Source organism: Cetorhinus maximus, chromosome 8 (genome assembly GCF_964194155.1).
Source record: "Cetorhinus maximus chromosome 8, sCetMax3.hap1.1, whole genome shotgun sequence".
NCBI classification, from domain to species: Eukaryota; Metazoa; Chordata; class Chondrichthyes; order Lamniformes; family Cetorhinidae; genus Cetorhinus; species Cetorhinus maximus.
In genome coordinates, this window is record NC_135886.1 from 110,794,303 (window position 1) to 110,815,053 (window position 20,751).

The following is a 20,751-nucleotide window of genomic DNA, read 5'->3' on the forward strand; positions in this document are numbered from 1 at the left end:
TTCATAATCAATTTTCTCCCTCTTTATTAGCTTTTTAGCCATCCGTTGCTGATTCCTAAAAACTCACCAATCCTCTGGCCTACCACTAGTTTTCGCCATTTTGTATGCCTTAATTTTTGATTGGATACTCTCCTTGACTGCCTTTGTTAACCATGGATGGTTCATCCTTCTCATCGAGTCCTTTTTTACCGGGATAAATTTTTGCTGAGCTTTATGAAATAATCTGCTTAAATGTCTGCTGCTGCTCATCCACTGACCTTCCTCTTAGTCTATTTTCCCAGCCTGCTTTAGACAACTCTTTCTTAATACCTCTGTAATTGCACTTATTTAAGTTGAGGACACTGGTTTGAGATACGAGTTGCTCGCCCCCAAGCTGAATTTGAAATTCTACCATGTTGTGGCCACTACCCCCTAGAGGATCCTTAACTACGAGATCTCTTATTAATCCTACCTCATTACACATTACTAGATCTAAAATAGCCTGTTCCTGGGTAGAATCTGCAACGTATTGTGCTAAGAAACACTCTACAAATTCGCCTTCCATGTTACCCCTGTCAATCTGATTTGCCCAGTCAATATACAGATTAAAATCACCCCTAACAATTGTAATGCCCTTCTTAAACGCCTCCATAATTCCTGACTTATACTTTGTCCTACAGTGAGGCAGCTCTTCGGGGTCCTTTAGATGACTCCCACCTGTGACTTCTTTCCCCTGTTATTCCTTGTTTCCACCCAAACTGATTCCACAGCATGATCTATTGCACCTATATCACTACTCACCACCGCACTGATACCTTCCTTTATTAAGAAAGTTACCCCACCTCGTTTTTCTTTTTGCCTATTTTTCTGGAATGACGAATACCCTTGAATATTGAGTTCCCAGTCTTGCTCACCCTGCAACCATGTCTCTGTAATAGCTATCAAGTCATATTAATTTATTTATATTTGTGCCATCAACTCATATATCTTGTTACAAATACTACCTGCATTCAGATAAAAAGCCTTAAGCGTTTTGCCATTATTACTCACTCTGGTTCTAATTTCTGTTGTACTCTTCTACTTATATTTTCTGTCCCTTCCTGTCACACTTTGATTATCATTCGCCTCTTCACTTCGCTGCACCTCTGCTCTCTCGTTTCTTTTTGATTTTTTAAAACTCCCCTTCAATGGACCCCTCCCCCATTAGTTTAAAGTCCTATCTACAACCCTGTTATGCGATTTGCCAGGACACTGGTCCCAGCGTGGTTCAAATGAAACCCATCCCAACGGAACAGCTCTCTCCTTCCCCAGTACTGGTGCCAGTGCCCCATGAATTGGAACCCATTTTTCCTACACCAATCTTTGAGCCACGCATTTACCTCTAATCTTATTTACCCTATGCCAATTTGCACATAGCTCAGGTAGTAATCGGAGGTTATTACCTTTGTGGTTCTGCTTTTTAATTTAGCCCTGAGCTGCTCGTAATCCCTCAGCACAACCACAAAGATGTGGTCACCATGGATTGCACTGACGCCCACCAGCTCCCACATACTACAGCTGCAACACATCAACTGTCCAGCCGTCTCTATTCTATTTAGTTAATTGATTTGGGTGTTAAATATTTTAAACGTGAACTTCTTAACTGTACTCTTCAGCTGTAATGATGTCTCCTGATTTAGACCACTTGGCCAATCAAAAGAGACACGGAAGAGATACCCAACAATCACCTACCTGTTTTCCTGTGATGTCACACTTTGGCTCTGACAGGTATAAACAGGTTGAGGGGGCTCTCTGCTGCTAGTTTTTATCTCGCGCTGCCGCTGCCCTTCGCACGCAGGTCTGCTCTCCTTGCGCTCTTTTATCCTGTGTCTCCGCTGCTCTCCTCGCGCTCTTTTATCCTGTGTCTCTGCCGCTCTCCCCACGCTCTTTTATCCTGTGTCTCCGCCGCTCTCCTTGCGCTCTTTTATCCTGTGTCCCACTGCTCACACTCTTTTATCCATGGAAAATTTGATCCTTAAGTGTGGTTGAGAGTTTTGATAATGTTTCGGCTGTAGACTGGCAGTGTTTTAGGAGTAAAAGAAGATGGTCTTAGCAACAGAATAGCTTTTGAGGAGGAAGCTCTGCTCATGATCGAACAGTTTTTGACATTTCCAGATTTAGAATGAGGGAACTGCTGGGAAGTTTGAAGCCAAAGCCTGAGCTAAAAAGGATGCCTTTTACGCAAAAAATTAAAAAGAAATAAAATACTTCCGAGGAATATTAAATTGATGTAAATACAAAAATGTGGTACAGCTCTTAAATTGCTGATTGAAATATAAAAGGAAATCGTGTATTCCATTGCTGGTGAATTAGGAAGGTTATCAACAAGAAATACTCATATCTCGCGATTGTACCATTGTAATTATATGTTTACACTTTTCAAGGTTCTTGTAGAAAAAGAATGGATCTCAATGGGACACAAATTCTCCCAAAGGTAAGCAATGCTTTTTCATTGGTAATTGTGTTTTGTGTATTGATCCATTTAGCTTCCCTGAAAAATAATGGTAGTGCTCCCTTGATATCCTAGTGGATAAAGGTGTCCATCACATGGTCTAGTCAGAAGTCTAGTACTAAAGTCATACAAGGCAAAAAATTCCAGGTCTAATTTCTGGTACCTGCTTAATTAGTTGATCTCAATCAAGGCAGTAGTGAGGTACCATAAATGCTTTTGGGCTAGAGGAGAAATTTGTTCCTGATTGCTGTCAAGTGACTCTTGCTGAAAAATAAAGATGGTTGGACGTTGAATGTGGATGAGATCTCGCTCAGCTGTAATACCCTTTCCTCTCAACTCTCCTCTCTCTCTTGCTCACATGCTCATTCTTCCTGTTTCTTTCCCCGCCTCACCTTACAGTCATTCTTTCCAACTACTGAGCCTCCCATGTGAAATGGGTGAACAATGTCTGTGAAGTTGTATTCAGTAAGAGTTGGAGGTGATGCAAAAAAGAAGTTGTAACTATAAGGAAAATTCAAGCTTGTGTGACTAATAGTTTTGTGGGTTTTGCCAATTATTCCAAATGTTGTGTTACATTTGTTCATTTGGTGGTACACTCGCTCTGGTCAGAAGTGCAAGTTCTAATGCCACTCCTGTACTTGAGTGCAAAAGGTACTGCAATGAAGATTGTTGATCTTGTGGACCTGTCCACTTGAAAGGGCAGATGATACGGTACTATTTTGAAGAAGAGGGAGATGCTCTCTGCTTACCATTCCTTTCTCAATACTTGAAGTTTGGGATATATTGTTGGCATAAAATAACTATTGCCTGCCTACTCGAGAGCTTGTGGGGTAGAATGGCCTACTCCTATTCCTATTTCTTATGTACACTACTCTCTAATATTAATATATTGTGTGAATTTAGTAATATGATGTGTTCTTTCTACGAATACAAATGTTTCTTTTTGTTCCAGTAAATTTGTATTTCAGCAGGGCCTGGTGGAGTCCTAATGCTGTGTTACAGGGGCAGAAAGTCAGGCCTAATTTGGTCTCTTTACTATTCAGATATTTCTAATTTAATCAGTTTTACTTCACATCTATTGAAATACTCATCCATGCCTTTTGTTGTCTCTAGACTCGACCGTTCCAAGCCTCTCCTGGCTGGTAACTCACCTTCCATAAACTTAAGCTCATCCGAAGCTCTTCTGCCTGTAACTTGCACCAAGTCCCATTTACCCATCCCTCCTGTTGGTTGCCAATCTTGAAAAGCCTCAAATTTAAAATTTTCATCCTTGTTTCCAACTGCCTTCATGGCTCATCCCTCCTGAGCTCTGTAACCTCCTCCAACCCTGCAGCCCGCCAGGATACCTGTGCTCCTCCAATTCTGGCTTTTTTGTGAATGGCCAGTTTTCATTTCAACAATGCCTTAAGCTGCCAAGCTGGAATTCATTCCCTAAACCTCTCTGCCTTGCTGCTTCTCCTTATTGACACTGCTTAAAACCTACTTCTTTGACCAAGTTTTTGGTCACCTGTCCTAATAGCTCCAATGAGGCGCTGTTCGATAAGTCTTTCCTGTATATATTAAACTCCCAAGCTGTTTTGGGGATAGAGGGAGTTGGAGGTGGTGCATCCAAGGTCCCTGCTCCTGATCACAATCCATTGTTTCCTGCAAAGAAAATGTGTGGATGTACTTTGAGTGAGGACAGGATTGAGCTTGGGCAGTTGAGCAGCCTACAGTGATGTAGGCTTTCATGTAAAGAGAATGAACTTTGGCAAGGTCTCAGATCATATGTGAAAACATCTCTCAGTCCTTCAGGTCAGGAGGGAAGTAGGTTGGAGGGGAAAATAAGTATCATTTCAATCATGGATTTAATTTTATGTAAGGTTGGAGACACTCAGTTTCTTTTTTACCTTTCACAGATGTGGGCATCTAGAGGGTGACCCGAAAGAAGTTTCTCCTGTATTTACCCAGTTTATTGAATGCACCTGGCATCTGATGGAACTGTTTCCGTGTGCTTTTGAGTTTAATGAGAAGTACCTGCTGGAGATCCATGACCATGTCTTCTCCTGTCAATTTGGCAACTTCATTGGAAACTGCCAGAAAGAACGTCAAGAGTTAAAGTGAGCGTTAAGACTGTCCATGTTATAAATAAGTTAGACCTAGAGCCTTTATGGTACAGAAAGCCCTAGTGAATTTATGTTTATTGCTAAACTAATGTTGTGTTTAGCTATCACTTGTCGTAAGTAACGTGATTTGAATTGGCTCTGGGTCCTGCTTCGATATTTTAATGGCTAGTTATAAACTGCCTATCCCAATACAACAAATGTCTTGACTAGCGTTAATTAATTTGAAATGACAACCTAAAGGAGGAAATAAAACTAGAACTCCTGAAATGTGCTGAGTTAACTGATCTTAGCCAGGTCAATGAGGGTGCTACAGAAAATGCAACAGCCTTGACTAGAAAGCAACTCCCACTCCTAAATGCTGTATAATTTTCTCACCTTGAACATGCATCCATATGCATGACATGTGAAGTTGTGATTGGTCGTGCCTATGATGCTCCTCACAATTGAGTGGTTGATAGTTGGTGACTAGGCTCACATTTGCAAAGTGGCAATTTGGATGAAGTAACTGAGCTGCAAAGCTTGGGCAACTGTTTCTCAGTAAAATTTCGGTGCTTTCAGGAGAAAAGGGGTCAATTTGATTTGGAGGTAGTACTTAAATGTCAATTTTTATAGTTGTTACTGTGTTTGTTTTCAAATAATTTGAAAACCTTGAGATTGCACTATAAATTTTAAAATGTCCAATCCAATTAGATGTTTAGATTGCTGGTATGACTTTAGAAATTGTTTTTTTGTGGTTATAGACTTAAAGAGAAGACTTATTCCTTGTGGCCATTCCTATTGGAGAAGCAATACCTCTACCAGAATCCCCTATATAAATCCAGTGCAGTAAATGTTGTATTGAAGCCCAATACTGCACCTTTTAATTTCAAGTAAGTGTATTTCAGGAACCTGAAACTTTTTTTCAGTATTTGCAACAGTGTTCAAATATATTTGAAAATGATATCTTGATCAATTATTAATTGAAAGCAGTATCTTGTGTAACAGTAGGCCATTTGGCTAAAATATTTTGTCGCTGAGTTAGCCCATTGTAACCAGACTTGCACTTGGGAGTGAGTTGGGAGATAGATGGAGAAGAAAGTAAGGTTATTAAAATTGGTCTTGTGCCTATCAATTAGTTGATCATGCTCCAGCAACACCCCCAAGGAGTGGTGGATGGGAAGGCAAATTATTTCAAAATCTCAAACCTATCTTCAACCCATCCACTTCCGATGGAGGCAGGTTGCTGAGGGGAAAGGCTGGGTAACCAACCAACCTACTGTCAGGAGGCAAATTGATCACTTGAATCTTTTAAGGAAGCTGCATGCCATCACTTCAACAACATTTTTATGTTTAACTTGTGGATACTGAAATTCCTGGTCTTCAGGAATTCTGGCAAATAAGAGGAGCCAAGAAGGTTGTATCTATAAAGTATGTGCCTTTAAAGCACTGCTTGTGGACCAGGAGATACAATAGTCTTTCCTCCAGACCCAAAAAACTTTCCTGCAGGAAATAAGACTGCTACAATTGGCTCACCCCTACCTCAGATGATGTCCGGTTTTCTTCACCCATCACAATGTCAGACTTACCTAGCGTTTGATCCTCGGCTGTTTTCCCACCCTGTCGATCTGACTGGTGGAAAACCTGTTGGGGGGAAAAAAAAACTGTGAAAGAGATCCTGTGGTTGACTTTCTGCAGGATGTCTGATAACCTTCCTGGCTCTCCACTCCAGCTCTTACCTGCCAGCTCTCATCCTGGCCCTAAAGTAAATATTGGGGTCAATATGTGTATCTGTGTTTTGGCTTCGCCATATTGCTCTTCACATTTTAATAAGACTCATACATGAAGAATGGCCACTTGACCAGAGTGAGACCAGCACCTATGAAACCATATCCAGTATTAGTCAGCATCTTAAGGAAGGGAGAAAATTAAGAAACTACACCATTTTTGATAACTTTATATAACATATTTGCATCTGGTAAGGAAGTTCTATTTTGATGGCATCTATCTTCCTACTGATTGAAATCATTTTCTTTCCCTATTTTTTTTACATGGGTCAAATGTGGGATTTGGGAAAAAAAATCACTTGCATCACATGTTGTCCTTCAACTAAAATAATTGGCAAACATTTTCCTCCTTTGCTTTTAAGCTAATGCTGTGAGAGTATCTCTGTGAATCATCTGATATTATTTTCTCCTTTATGGAATGCCAAACTCCATGGCTATTGTCAACATGTCCAGCACATCTGGTTTGGTGCATTGGACCATCTACAAACTATGCAATCGTGATGGGTTGAGTGACTTTAATAGTCATTTCATAAAAATGAAGTCTCCTTTTATTGAGCTCCTAATATGTTGACTATTAATTTTTTATTGTCATACTTTTGATTTGTAATAAAAAGAAGTTTATCTTCTGAGGTTCTTTTTTCGTAAGTTTTTATTTATTTATATATTCTTTGAAAATCCTCAGCCGTTAATACATGTTTAGCAGCAGTTAATGGTGTTTTTGTTGCAAAAGCTTACTGCCATTTGCTGAAGTGCCACTATCTTTATAAGACTTAATCTGTTTTCTTATCAAGATTCTGGTGTGGTATGTATAACCGTTTTGATAGAGGAATGCATCCAAGACAGTCGGTCCTGGATTGTCTACATGTTTCAATGAAACAGAAAATAGAGCTGGAGGGAACTGTAGCAGATCTGAATCAAGTAAGAAATTTAAAATTGCTCTATTGGGGCTCCATGATACAAGGCACTGCTTGGTGTCTTACCAAGTCATATAAATCAAAGGCCCTAGATTCAGATTGCATTCTGTACTGAGTTAGGGTGCTACATTTGGTCACAGTGCTTGTGTTCTACAGCCAGTGTTTCTACGCCTGTTGCGTACATCCCCCTCCATCATGTGATTGAGTGGGACCATTCTGTTGCCTATGTGCAGATAACCTTGGGGTCTCATGCACTGACCTCTTTTCTGTTAGCAACTGGCTAGTACAGCCTAACGAGCCTTACTCCCTGTCCTAACATTTCTACCACAAGGCAGTTTTTTGCATCTTAAAGAACAAACAGTGATAGCACAGGTTTTTATTATTTTTTTAAATCTTCATTTGTGTTAATTACTGCGTCTGTACAGTATTGCCTTCATTTGGTGTCTGATTCACATTCATGCTGTTCTAAGAATCAGGATGACCTATTGTGTTTGTGTTGGCTCTCTGTAAGAGCAATTCAGCTGGTCCCACTGCCTGCTCTTTCCTTGTAGCCCTCCAAAGTTTCTCTCTTCAGGTGCTTATCTAATTCCCTTTGAAAGCCACAATTGAGTCTGCCTCCACCACACACTCAGGCAGCGTACTCTAGAACCTAACCACTTATTCCATTGGTTCTTTTGCCAATTACCTTAAATCAATGCCCTATGATTCTCAACCCTTCTTCCAATGGGAACAGTTTCTCCCTATCTACGCTGTCTGGACCTGTCATGATTTTAAACACTGCTATCAAGTCTCCTTTCAACATTCTCTTCTCTAAGGCGAACAACTTCAACTTCTCCAACTTATCCTCATAACTGAAGTCGCTCATCCTTGGAACTATTCTCAAAAATAAAAACAGAAAATGCTGGAAAAACTCTGCAGGTCTGGCAGCATCTATGGAGAGAGAAAGAGTTAACATTTCAAGTCCAATACAGCTCCTCTTGATGCTGCCAGGCCTGCTGAGTTTTTCCAGCATTTTCTGTTTTTAATGCATCTGCATATTTTGCTTTTATTCTCAAATCTTTTCTGCACTCTCACTAAAGCCTTCACATCTTTGCTAAAGTGTGGTGCCCCGTTTCCGCCTATTCCACCAACTTGTTTGTGTCTTCTTGAAGCCTATCACTATCCTTCTCACAGTTCACAATACTTTCAAAGTTTTTGCCATCTGCAAATTTTGAAATTTATTCCTAAGTCTAGGTCATTAATATATATCCAGAAAAACAGTGGCCCTAGTACCAACCTCAGGGAACCCCACTGTATGCCACCTTCTAGCCTGAAAAACAACCATTCATCACTACTCTGTTTCCTCTCACTAAACCAACTTCATATCCATGCTGCCACTGCCCTTTTTCCATGGCCTTCAGCTTTGTCGCCAAGTGTATTAAATAGCATCTTACATAAGAAATAGGCGTGGGCCATTTGGCCCCAGGGTGACTAATTCTCAGGGAAAATATTAAGGGACATTTTGGCATGGGGACTATACGAGTGGGCAGGGGTTGCTGACAAACTTATAAGGGGAAATGAACCTGTGGCAGTGGGTGAAGATGAGGGGGTTGCTTGTGATAACCTTAGAGGACGTGTCAGATCAAGAGCAGTGCAGATGCATACTGTGCTTACGCTAAATTTAAAGGGCTGAAATATGGGACAAATATTGTCCTGGCAACATACAGCCCATGACGCAGGACAATTGCCTCAATTACAGGAGGATCTCATAAAATACGGGATGGTTGGTCACCCTGTTCGGTCCTTCGAGCCTGCTCCGTCATTCCGTAACGCCGTGACTGATCTGATTGTGATCTTAACTCCACTTTCCTGTCTCCCTCCCACACCCCCTGCCCACCCCACCCAATTTTATCAAATGCTTTTGGAATTCCATGTTCACCTTGTCAGAAAACTCAATCCAGTTAATTATGCACAATTTGCTTTCGACAAATCCATCCTGGCTTCCCTTATTTAATCCACATTTGTCCAAGTACTGTTAATTTTATCCCAGAGTGTTGTTTCTAAAAGCTCTCCCATTTAAAGTGTCCAGCCTATAGTTTCTAGGCTATAGTTTATTATATAGTTTAGACGGGTTTATTCTCGCATCCTTTTTTTTTTGGGCAATGGTGTGACATTTGCAATTCTCATCTCCCTGACACCACCAATGTCTGTAAGGAGGAGTAGAAGATTATGGCCCATACTTTCACAATTTCCACCCTTACCTCCCTTAGCAGCCTTGGATGCATTCCACCCAGTCCTGTTTGACTTGTCAAGTTTAAGTACCACCAGCCTTTCTGCTAGCTCCTCTTTATCAATTTTTAGTCCATCTAGTATTGCAACTACCTCCTCTTTCACTGTGAGTTTGACAGCATCTTCTTCCTTGGTAAAGACAGGCAAAGAGTACTAATTTTAGTATCTCAGCTATGCCCTCTGCCTCCATGCTTATATCCCCTTTTTGATCCATAATCAGCCCCACCCCTTTTCTTACTCCCCTTTAATTATTTATATGCCTGTATAAGACTTTTTGGATTCTATTTTATGTTGATTGCTTTACGATCCTTGGCCAGACCCTGGGACGTGGGAGGAAATCTGCTTAGGAACCAATAACATTTAGTTTAAAATAGATAAAGGTTGAGATTCAAGACACCTGCTTTTGGAATAAAACCACAAGATTCCACAGGTTTTGAAGCTAAGAAAGATGAAAATTTACAATATGTATCTTATACTCTAACATTCAGGGTAAGGATGAGTTACATGTGAATTAACAGATGAACTGTGGTCGGACACACCACACTACAGAGTACATGTCAGGCGAAACCAAAACAGATTCTATGGATTTCTCAACAAACCACCCAGATGTTAGTCCCACTATGAGTCAGCCAATCTCCTGAAACTTCGCCCTTCTCACGAGGGTTGCCAATCTCCACCTTTGAAGATTCTGCCTTGAAATTCTCTACAAACACCGCTCCCACTTGGATGGCTTTAACAATGGCCCACCTCACAGGGTTTCAGTCTCGCCTTCCGAGATTCCTTCTCCCTGGATTCCTGAGTGCACTTAACACTAGCTTACAAGCACACTTTCAGATCTATGGCCGTGCCAAGCAGAACACCACTGCTCCAAGAGGGGTACCTTTGTCCCAATGGCCCCCTTTACTTAAAGTCTGCTCCCCACAGTCCTTTAACTTTTTAATTCAACTTAACTGGGACCTCTGCCTGTCCCTGTCTCTGTGGCACTTGTTGGCTGGCAGTCTGCCTCAAACTGACTACCTCAAGAAGAGCTGTTCACTGATCCTTAAACTGATCTAGTGACCTATCAACTCTGAGGGTCCCATCCTTGTTTCTAGGCAGGAACTAATGTAACAAGCATTGGTCATCCTATGCCTTAAATGTTACAATCTCCACAGAATGTTAATTTAACACCCAGGGAGTCACAGATCATGACAGCTGTCGGTCTTTTCTTTGCCTCTCTCATTTCCTTTTTCGCTTCCTCTCTGAACTTTCAATATTCAGCCTGTCTTTCACTTATTATCAAACTGACATCTGCCATGTGCCCTCTTTTTCTGTTTCATCCTGCTCTCTATCTCTTTCGTCATTCAGAGAGCTCTGGCTTTGGTTGCCCTAACTTTCCTCCTTGTGGGAATATAACTTGACAATACCTGAACCATCTCTTTAAAGGCAGTCCATTTTTCATTACAGTTTTTGCTATTGAGAGAGAAATTTCATCTCTTCTTTTGAAGGATCCTTTTCTGTCCAATAAATTTTCATTCACAACGGTACTTTCCACAGAAATTCAAATCACGTAAGTTATCATATTCGCAAGATGTCTCAGCAAGCTATGCAGCTTTCTGTACATGTCCACTTTCACACATTGCCAGTGATTTATTGCTGAATCACAATTGGGAACCATTACTCTTAATTTTTTCCCCTGAAGCATGGAAACCCTAAAGTCACTAGTGCCCCTAACTATCTGTGAATGGCTCAGTACTTACTGAACAAACTTAGCAAACTGTTGATGGAAACTGTCTCACAGAATTGAGGTGCAACCCCGATGACAACTAATTAACATCCTGCCAATCTTAAGGTTAACGGAAACAATAACAAATGTGATCCTGTTACAGGGTGTCAGCAGCTACAGACAATTAGTCTTGCACTCCAAAAATTGAAGTTTTTTTTTCATATGCAATGAAGAAAATTAGAGCAGCAACTATGGTATTTTGACATTCCAGCTCCATTGAGAATAACCCTGTTTAAAGTACCTGAACTCCTTGCATTTACATGGTGCTTTTCATGGCCACTGGCTGTCTCAAAGCACTTTACAACCATTGAAGTAATTTTTGAAATGTAGAACCATAGAACCCATAGAACACTACAGCACAGAAAACAGGCCATTCGGCCCTTCTAGTCTGTGCCGAAATATTATTCCGCTAGTCCCATTGACCTGCACCTAGTCCATAACCCTCCAGACCTCTCCCATCCATGTATCTATCTAATTTATTCTTAAAACTTAAGAGTGAGCCTGCATTTACCACGTCAGATGGTAGCTCGTTCCACACTCTCACCACTCTGAGTGAAGAAGTTCCCCCTAATGTTCCCCCTAAACCTTTCCCCTTTCACCCTAAAGCCAAGTCCTCTCGTGTTTATTTCTCCTAATCTAAGTGGAAAGAGCCTACTCGCATTTATTCTGTCTATACCCATCACAATTTTGTAAACGTCTATCAAATCTCCCCTCATTCTTCTACGCTCCAAGGAATAAAGTCCTAACCTGTTTAATCTTTCCCTGTAACTCAACTCCTTAAGACCCGGCAACATCCTAGTAAATCTTCTCTGCACTCTCTCAATCTTACTGATATCCTTCCCGTAGTTAGGCGACCAGAACTGCACACAATACTCCAAAGTTGGCCTCACCAATGTCTTATACAACCTCACCATAACATCCCAACTCCTATACTCAATACTTGGATTTATGAAGGCCAGTATGCCAAAAGCTTTCTTTACAACCTTGTCCACCTGTGACGCCACTTTCAGGGAATTATGTATCTGAACTCCCAGATCCCTTTGTTCCTCCGCACTCCTCAGTGCCCTACCATTTACTGTGTATGTCCTACCTTGGTTTGACCTGCCAAAATGTAACACCTCACACTTTTCCGCATTAAATTCCATCTGCCATTTTCTGGCCCATTTTTCCAGTTGGTCCAGATCTCTCTGCAAGCTTTGAAAGCCTTCCTTGCTGTCCACAACGCCTCCAATCTTAGTGTCATCAGCAAACTTGCTGATCCAATTCACCACATTATCATCCAAATCATTGATATAGACAACAACAATGGTCCCAGTACAGATCCCTGAGGCACACCACTAGTCACAGACCTCTAGTCTGAGAAGCAATCATCCACTACCTCTGTCTTCTCCCACACAGCCAATTTCGAATCCAGTTTACAACCTCTCCATGGATACCAAGTGTCTGAACCTTCTGAACTAACCTCCCATGTGGGACCTTGTCAAAGGCCTTACTAAAGTCCATGTAGACAACATCCACAGCCTTTCCTTCATCTACTTTCTTGGTAACCTCCTCGAAAAACTCTACAAGGTTCGTTAAACACGACCTACCACGCACAAAGCCATGCTGACTATCCTTAATCAGCCCTTGCCTGTCCAAATAATTATATATCCGATCTCTCAGAACACCTTCCAATAATTTACCTACTACTGACGTCAGGCTCACTAGCCTGTAATTACCTGGTTTACTTTTGGAGCCTTTTTTAAACAACAGAATAACATGAGCTACCCTCCAATCCTCTGGCACCTCACCCGTGGCTAAGGACATTTTAAATATTTCTGCCAGGGCCCCTGCAATTTCTACACTAGTCTCCCTCAAGGTCCGAGGGAATATCATGTCAGGCCCAGGGGATTTATCTACCTTTATTCGCTGTAAGGCAGCAAGCACCTCCCAAGTAGTCACTTGTAATGTAGGAAGCCTGGCAGCCAGTAGGCATTCTGCAATCTCTCAGAAACAGCAGTGTGATAATGACTAAATAATCTGTTTTTTGTAAAAGCAAAATATTGCGGATGCTGGAAATCTGAAACAAAAACAGAAAATGCTGGAAAAACTCAGCAGGTCTGACAGCATCTGTGGAGAGAGAAAAGAGTCATACGGACTCGAAATGTCAACTCTGTTTCTCTCTCCACAGATGCTGTCAGACCTGCTGAGTTTTTCCAGCATTTTCTGTTTTTTGTAATGTTGATTGAGGAATAAATACTGGCCAAGGCAACTGGGAAAGTTCCCCTGCTCTTCTTTGAAATAGTGCCATAGGATCTTTTACATCTACCCAAGCAGGCAGATGGGGTTTAACATCTCATCCGAAAGATGAATGTGGTATGAAATTGTAAATGGATGCTAACCTTTTGCAACACCGTGAGACAATTGGACAGTGGCGTAAGCAAACCACAGAATGCTAAGTCAGTACCATCAAAAATGCAGTTTTTTTTTTGCCCGCCCACCTTACCGTTACAATCTTTTTCAATTACAGACTTCCTTTCTGCACATAATATGCAATGGACAGGCAAATAGCAAACATAGTGGCAGATTGGGATGTCAAAAACGTTGGTCTCATTTGCATAATTCTGTAAGAACTATTGTCATTGACAGTGACTGCTTCCGTGTCTGGTGAGCAGCTGGATTGGTGCCAGTGCTTCAACCAGACTCTCTGATTACACCAGGAACACAGGAAGAGTAGCCATTCAAAAAAGAGCACAAATTGCCAGTAAAAAAAAACTCCACACAGTTTCTTCTGCCTTTGGAACTCTGTCACACTGTTATTGAAAATCTGACCTGTTACACATCAGTTTAAATACAAAGTTCATTATTAATTGCTAAATTAGATTTTCTAGACCAAGCCTTTGACTATGGGAAATCTATTGCCCATTTGGATCACTTTGAATTGTATCCTCGACATGCCTTTAAAGTAGAGAGAAAAAATAATCATATCAATGCTGACCAGCTTGTATCCCTAATGCTATTTTAGGAAAAAGATAGAACACTTGACTAATATGTAAATTATTATATGTTGATTTATAATTGGTATTTTAGTGTATAGAGTTAAGTAAACGTGCATTGTTACTTTTCTCATTCCTCGTTCTATTTTTTCATGTTCCAGAAACTAACTCTACAGGATGAGTCACATTCTGATACTACCTTTATCTTACCTATGAAGTTTTCCATTGAGGAAGATTCCTCCCAGCCACAAGTACTTGGTGCTCCTCAGGACTATATGGAAGAACAGCAAATTCTGTTAGCAAATGGCTCAGAAGAGGTAATAGAAACTATTTCTGATGGGAGCAAAGAGAGGGACAATGTGATAGACTCATCTTTCACACCTCAGTCTACTTTGAATAACATTGACTGCCCTGGGTTAGTCAAGTTGAACGTACAAGTCGATGAAGAAAACCATCAAATACCCCAAGATGCAATAGAAAAATAATTACTTATTTCCAAAGAACTTGTAAGTCTTTGTTCACAAGTGTATCCGTCTAGATATAAAATATCACTCTGCAAAAGTGTCAGAAAGGGAAAATGCCAACAAATAGCTTTTTAACAAAGGGAAGATTGCTCAACATCTGTCAGGGAACCTGACTGCTTCAATATCAGGATGTACTTCAAAGGGAACATTTTACAAAATCACGCTCCTGGTATGGATCCTCACTTGCCAAAAGTCCATTTTGAAATTTGGGCACGTCCATAATGGATGGGAAATTGCGTTATTTTCCACCTGAATTCCTCGCATGCTTCTAGCGGCGAAGTTCAGATGCTATAATCTGTCCAGTTATTGGAAGTTTGTCTTACTGTATTTCTTAGACTTTAAAGGACCAATCTCAATAAGTAGCTTAATTGTAGTGTTTGAGAGTATTATTGCTGAAGAAACCAATGTTGGGTGTGGTAAACTGTTTAGAAACCTAAACTGGCTGCTTTGTACATATGTTTTCTAAATTGAAAGTTCTTAAAGTTTTAGATTAAATACTTTCTAATGAATAAACAGATTATGATTGAATTTTCCTATTTAATTTCTTTGTCCAGCTTTCTCCCCTCATGCCATTCTATTACCTTTGTTCAGAAATGGCTCCATGCTGCCACATCTGATATCTTACCCAAGTGCCCATTTGATGTATAATCCAACAAGACATGTTATTCTCCATTGATATTTGAGTCTAATTAAGTTTACAATAATTCTCTGCCACATGCATTTCTCAGCAAGAGTCACTGCATTGTAATTAGGGACAGGAGCTCTGGCAGATTTTTAAGGCCAGTTGTTGCCTCAACTGAGATCAAGCAACTGGGCACACAGAGGGGATGTGAGGATTGATCCATGGATTTCTGGCCATGGGTTAGAACCAGCCTGCTTTGGGGAGACCCTTTATGGGCTACGTCACTGGAAGAGGTTGCATTTCACTTTATTGTTTTTGCAAGACAATTTTTCTCATTGGGTTGTCCTGTTCTATTTTTTTTATGAACAGTATTGCTCATGGCAAAATATTTTCCAGCTCTTTGAGTGATTGTGAGACATTATTACTTCACATTTTGCCTGCTTTAAAAGTAGTTTTGGTGCTTTATTTGCCATAATAGCGCTGATTTCTTTTGAGATCATATGGAAACATCCCTTCAAGTTTATTTTCTAATCTATTATATATGTAGGTTGTCAAAGCTTTGCTTTTTTCTAACATGTTTGATATATTTTGTGATTTATTATCTGAAAGTGAAATTCTAGGTTTTCCTTTTCCAAAGTTTCTTTGTCATTTTCTGGGATACTAAACAACTAACCTAATCTCAGCTAGAGTGCTATCTCTTTGCGAATCCTTATTGGGCACACTAAGGAACTAAAAGAGCTAAGAAGCCATGCTTTACAATTCTTTTGGGAGGAGCTCTCATGACCTATGAAAATGTGTGTCCTAGATAATATCAGATGTGCAAATTTCTCATCTGTTACAATGTCATGTGCTGACAGTACAGATTTTTTATTGGGGTCTTGCCAAAAGCAAATAAGTAAAAAATTGTAAGTAAAATGTTGTAGAGTTTGAGTTTCCCTAATGGCTATTTATTCAAGGCTACTTAAAGTCTGACCATATTCTCTGAAGAAAATATTTGAATAATGATTAGAATTTTATAAAATAAATCATAAAGTTGTCATGATTAGGATTTTATTAAACCCTGCATCGATCCATTTCTTTGACTAGACATTTGGAAAGTAAGGGAATTGCTTATACACAAGTCATTGTGATTGATATTACTGTAGCTCACATTGGGAGTGCACATATTTGCTCATCGGCTCTTGTAAACCCTGGATTGTATAGCACCACTCCCTTCTCTCAGCCTCTAGGTCACCCACTTAAAAGGGGACTATACTGGTGCAAATGAGAAGAATTCCCACCACTTAATTGCTGACTGTCAGTGCATGTACGGTTGAAGCGAGTTAAATCAGACTTTTAAAAATAACAATGAAATCAGATTAATTTGTGTTTTGGGAGAAGGGAAGTTGCTTTTAGTAACTTATTTTTAAAGACTATGAAAAGCAGCTATTTTATTGCAGCCTATATCTGTGTTCCTTGTATGAGTACACCCAAGTCCTCTGAACATCAGCATTTAAAAGTTTCGCACCTTTCAAAAAGATATCCTGCTTTTCCGTTCTTATTACCAAAATAACCTCACAATTCATTTGTCGCTTTGTTGTCCACTCACTTAATATGAACATACGGACAAGGAGCAGGAGTAGGCCATTCAGCCCCTCGAGCCTGCTCTGCTATTTAATAAGATCATGGCTGATCTGATAGTAACCTCAAATCTCGATCCCGCCTACCACCGATAACCTATCACTCCCTTGTTTACCAAGAATCTATCCACCTCTGCCTTAAAAATATTTAGAGACTCTGCTTCCACCACCTTTTCAGGAAGAGAGTTCCAAAGACACTCAACCCTCTAATCCTGTCTATATGTCTTTGAAACCTCTTTTGGACCTCCTCACAGCTTACGTTCCCACTGAGCCTTGCATTATAAAATATGATTTTACGTTTTTTTGTGTTTGAAACCTTGGCCAGGATTTTTCAGTCGGCGTGCAGGGCCGGGCCCGACACGTAAAATAACGAGCAACAACGTCGGGCGTGTGTCCCGACATCATCGATGTTTTGTTTGGCGGGCGGACGCTGAAGTTGGCTGTGCGCCTGCCGATAACTGATAGGCCTATTAAGGCCATTAACAAATTAGTTAATGTCATTGTTTAAGCTGCCTGTCCAACCTTCAGGTTGGCGGGCAGACAAAAAGGCCAAGCGGCCTTCATGTTTTTTAGGAAACTTCATCCACGAGCGGGATGGGGTTTCCTAAAGCTTTTACTACCTAAATAAAAATTTGTATGAAAAATAAAAGCATGTCTCATATCATGTGACATGAGGGGACATGTCTCATTAAATTTTTAATCCCTGTAAAAATGTTTTTACAAACTGCTTCAATCACCCTGAGGCAGCTTCATGCCTCAGGGAGATTGAAGCGCGTGTGAAAGCGCTGGCCCCAACTCTCCCTCCGCCCCCGACCCGCACGGGTAGTGCTGAGCGCTACGGCTCGTGTCTTACGCTGGGCAGGCCTTAATTGGCCCGCCTGCGTAAAATGGCGGTGTGAAGCCGATCGCGGGCAGAAAAATTCAGGCCCTTCTGTCAATAGGATTATTGGGTACCTGGTAAGTTTATAGGAGCTAAAATGTCAAAGTATAAGCTGTGACAATTCTGTAATTCTGTCTTCTTTACCATCTAGTTTTTTTGCCTTCTTTCCTGAAAGCACCAATGAGTGCTGGGTTCAGTACCAGGGTACACATCTGTTCTGCCCATACATCACCTATGTAGCATTTTTACATTTGAGTCTACACAGTGCCAACAGCCTAATTAACTGGTGGTGGGAGCAAGCCAGATTCTTTACTCATTTGACATTCTTCTCAGAGATGTGTGCACAATTTAGTATGGGGTCCCTGGATTTCAATTAGTAAAAACTGTGACTAACTTCCCATTTCCTCAGACAGGGTGTTGAGGCCCTTTGGAGCTCTCTTTTGTTCTAAATTAAATCAACTAACAGCACAGAATAAGAATTGAACCTGAGACCTTCTGGTTGATCTGGCTCAGTTGACATTTATTCCTTTCTTAATCGTTTTATGGACAGTGCCACATTGGATTTTAGTTGATTTTTGAATTGTATTTAGGTACATTTTAAGAAACTTAGAAATTTTACCCAAAATGAAGGCAACCCAATGACATTTTGTATAATTAACTTTCTAAATTATTTATTTTTCTTTCGATTATTAAAAGTCATCTTTCAGATCAGAATCGATCAGCAAAATAGTTTTAAGTTGATCTATCGTCAATAAAGGGACTTTTCAAAATTCAGTTTATTATGATGTAGTTTGTTTGCAGATCATTGTTTGATTTGTGCTTTCTGCTTTGTATGAGTTCCATTGGATAGCTGATGCCTGTCATAGAAGTATTGATCAAGGCATGAGCCAAATACATTAGTGAACAATGTTTTATTTCAGACTTCCAACAGCTGCAGTATTTCCCTTTGATTTTAGTCTATGGATTAATATTGAATATTGCCCAAAAAGGGAAGGCATCCTGTTGCTGTTCAAACTTTGTACAATTATTCAGTAAATGATCAAAATTTGCCTTAGATTTGACCACAGTTCCATGTTGTAATATCAATCAATAGATGTTTAATGACCAGCTCCAAATTGAATTTTTCTAAGCAGTTTTCTAATAGTGTGACTACTGCTGCTTGTATGATTGTGATCAACATTTCCTCCAAACTGCGCAAATGTGCGACCATGCCCAGAACTTAACACTCGGGACAAATAGGCCATGGCCTAGAAGCGGCCCCTTTAAGATGTGCAGCTGCATTGCAATTTTAAACGGACTGAAAGTGCAACAAATGGGCCACACAATGTGAAGGGAAATTAGAGAGAACATTGAGATATTTAATTAGCACAAAGCTGAATTTGTTACTTTTAATATCTGTTTCACCTGTATATACAGACAATTTTTTAAAAAAACTTCCTATTCTGTAGCTTCTCAGTTTCAATCTTCAAAAGATCTGTGTAATTCCTTAATTGTCGTAATTTTTGGAAGATTTATTTTTAAAAAAGGTTTCCTAATTTTTTCAATACTGCCGGGTAAATGTTTCTGACTGAACGAAAGGAAATAAATACAAGTTTTAGCTTGGAGATTACTACATAAAAATTAGTTCAGGGTAGTTGAGAGGCTATTTGTTGCCTGTGCATTTTTATCAATTCATCACTTGCCAATTTTACCCCTTCTCCTCCTTTCTTGTTGATTTTTGGCGGAGTTTAGTTTCACAAACATCAGATGTCCTTTGCCATCTTATTCAAATCCTCATTATTTATGAGAGTCTTGGTCATATTTGTTGTCATGCTATTTGACCGCATTTGGTGAGAAGGATACATCAGTTAAACTTCAGCCTGACCCCTGCTAATGTTTATACTTATGCATTTCCTGTTGGAGTGATCAGAGGAGGAACCACAGCTGATTTTTTTCTTTCTTCCCTCTTCTCATCCAAGATGGGGGGGGGTGCGGTGTGGGGGTAACGAGATTTGCACAGCCCTTACTGCTGCTGTCTGAATTGGAGAATAGCATAGACTGCATCGAGCAGGTCTCCCCTGTGTGTGTATAGATAAACTTTAATCTGCTTTCCTCAAATTGAAATTTTTCAGTTGCTCAGTAGCCTTAAACAAAATTATGAAAAGCTAGAAACACTAGCTCCAGTTGTGGCTTTTCTACCCTCCTTGAAGACAGCCTTGCAGGGACATTTTTTACAAGCCTCTGACGCCCTCCAGTACCTCCCTAAGTTTCATTCTCCATACAATTGAGCCAGTGATCATTGACAATCTATTCCACCATTCAACTGCAGCCAAACTGGATGTAGTCCTCAGATGGCACTACACAGGTAAAGTGTTCAGCAGTGTTCAATTGGTAGTGATGAGGAGCTGATATTCCCTCCTTTCTAGCCCAAGCGTCAGATGTGACAAACCAACAGAGTCTTATTCTGGCCTCGACGCTTTGGTAGTGGATTGAAATCTCAAACAGGAAAGCAGACTGATTTTGTTTTATCCTCTAGCTATCCCCAGGTCTGTTCATACCCAGGTAAACAGTACAGATTGTGAATCATGTCTGGAACTTTCATCCCTGCATGGCTTAGTGCTCAGCACTACCTGTTAGATGGCTTTACCCACCAGATCATTGGGGAAATTCCTGAGATTAAAGTGCACTGTTTTCAGATGATAAAGGGCCATTTAGCGGTCAGGATGGAGGATAGGAAAACTACTGCATCTAAATACATTTTGCAGATAGTCCCCCTCCCTTTTGTGATGCTAGATATTATGTGTTCAGCAATAACTCAGTCTCTGAACAATAGTGACACTACCAGCAGCCAAAGTTTGTATGGTGAT

General features: G+C 40.3%; 1 protein-coding gene across 3 annotated transcripts in view; it reads left to right on the top strand.

The window, feature by feature from the left end:
* Positions 1-16,443, top strand: part of mtmr8 (myotubularin related protein 8) — a 55,597-nt gene extending 39,154 nt beyond the window's left edge. For all 3 annotated transcript variants that reach the window (XM_078547434.1, XM_078547435.1, XM_078547436.1), the window contains 5 exons: positions 2,403-2,452; positions 4,369-4,569; positions 5,316-5,444; positions 7,130-7,256; positions 14,422-16,443. In XM_078547434.1, the coding sequence (XP_078403560.1) occupies positions 2,403-2,452; positions 4,369-4,569; positions 5,316-5,444; positions 7,130-7,256; positions 14,422-14,745 (831 nt within the window). In that variant the 3' untranslated portion in view covers positions 14,746-16,443. The remainder of the gene's footprint in view (positions 1-2,402; positions 2,453-4,368; positions 4,570-5,315; positions 5,445-7,129; positions 7,257-14,421) is intronic.
* The last annotated feature ends 4,308 nt before the right edge of the window (positions 16,444-20,751 follow it).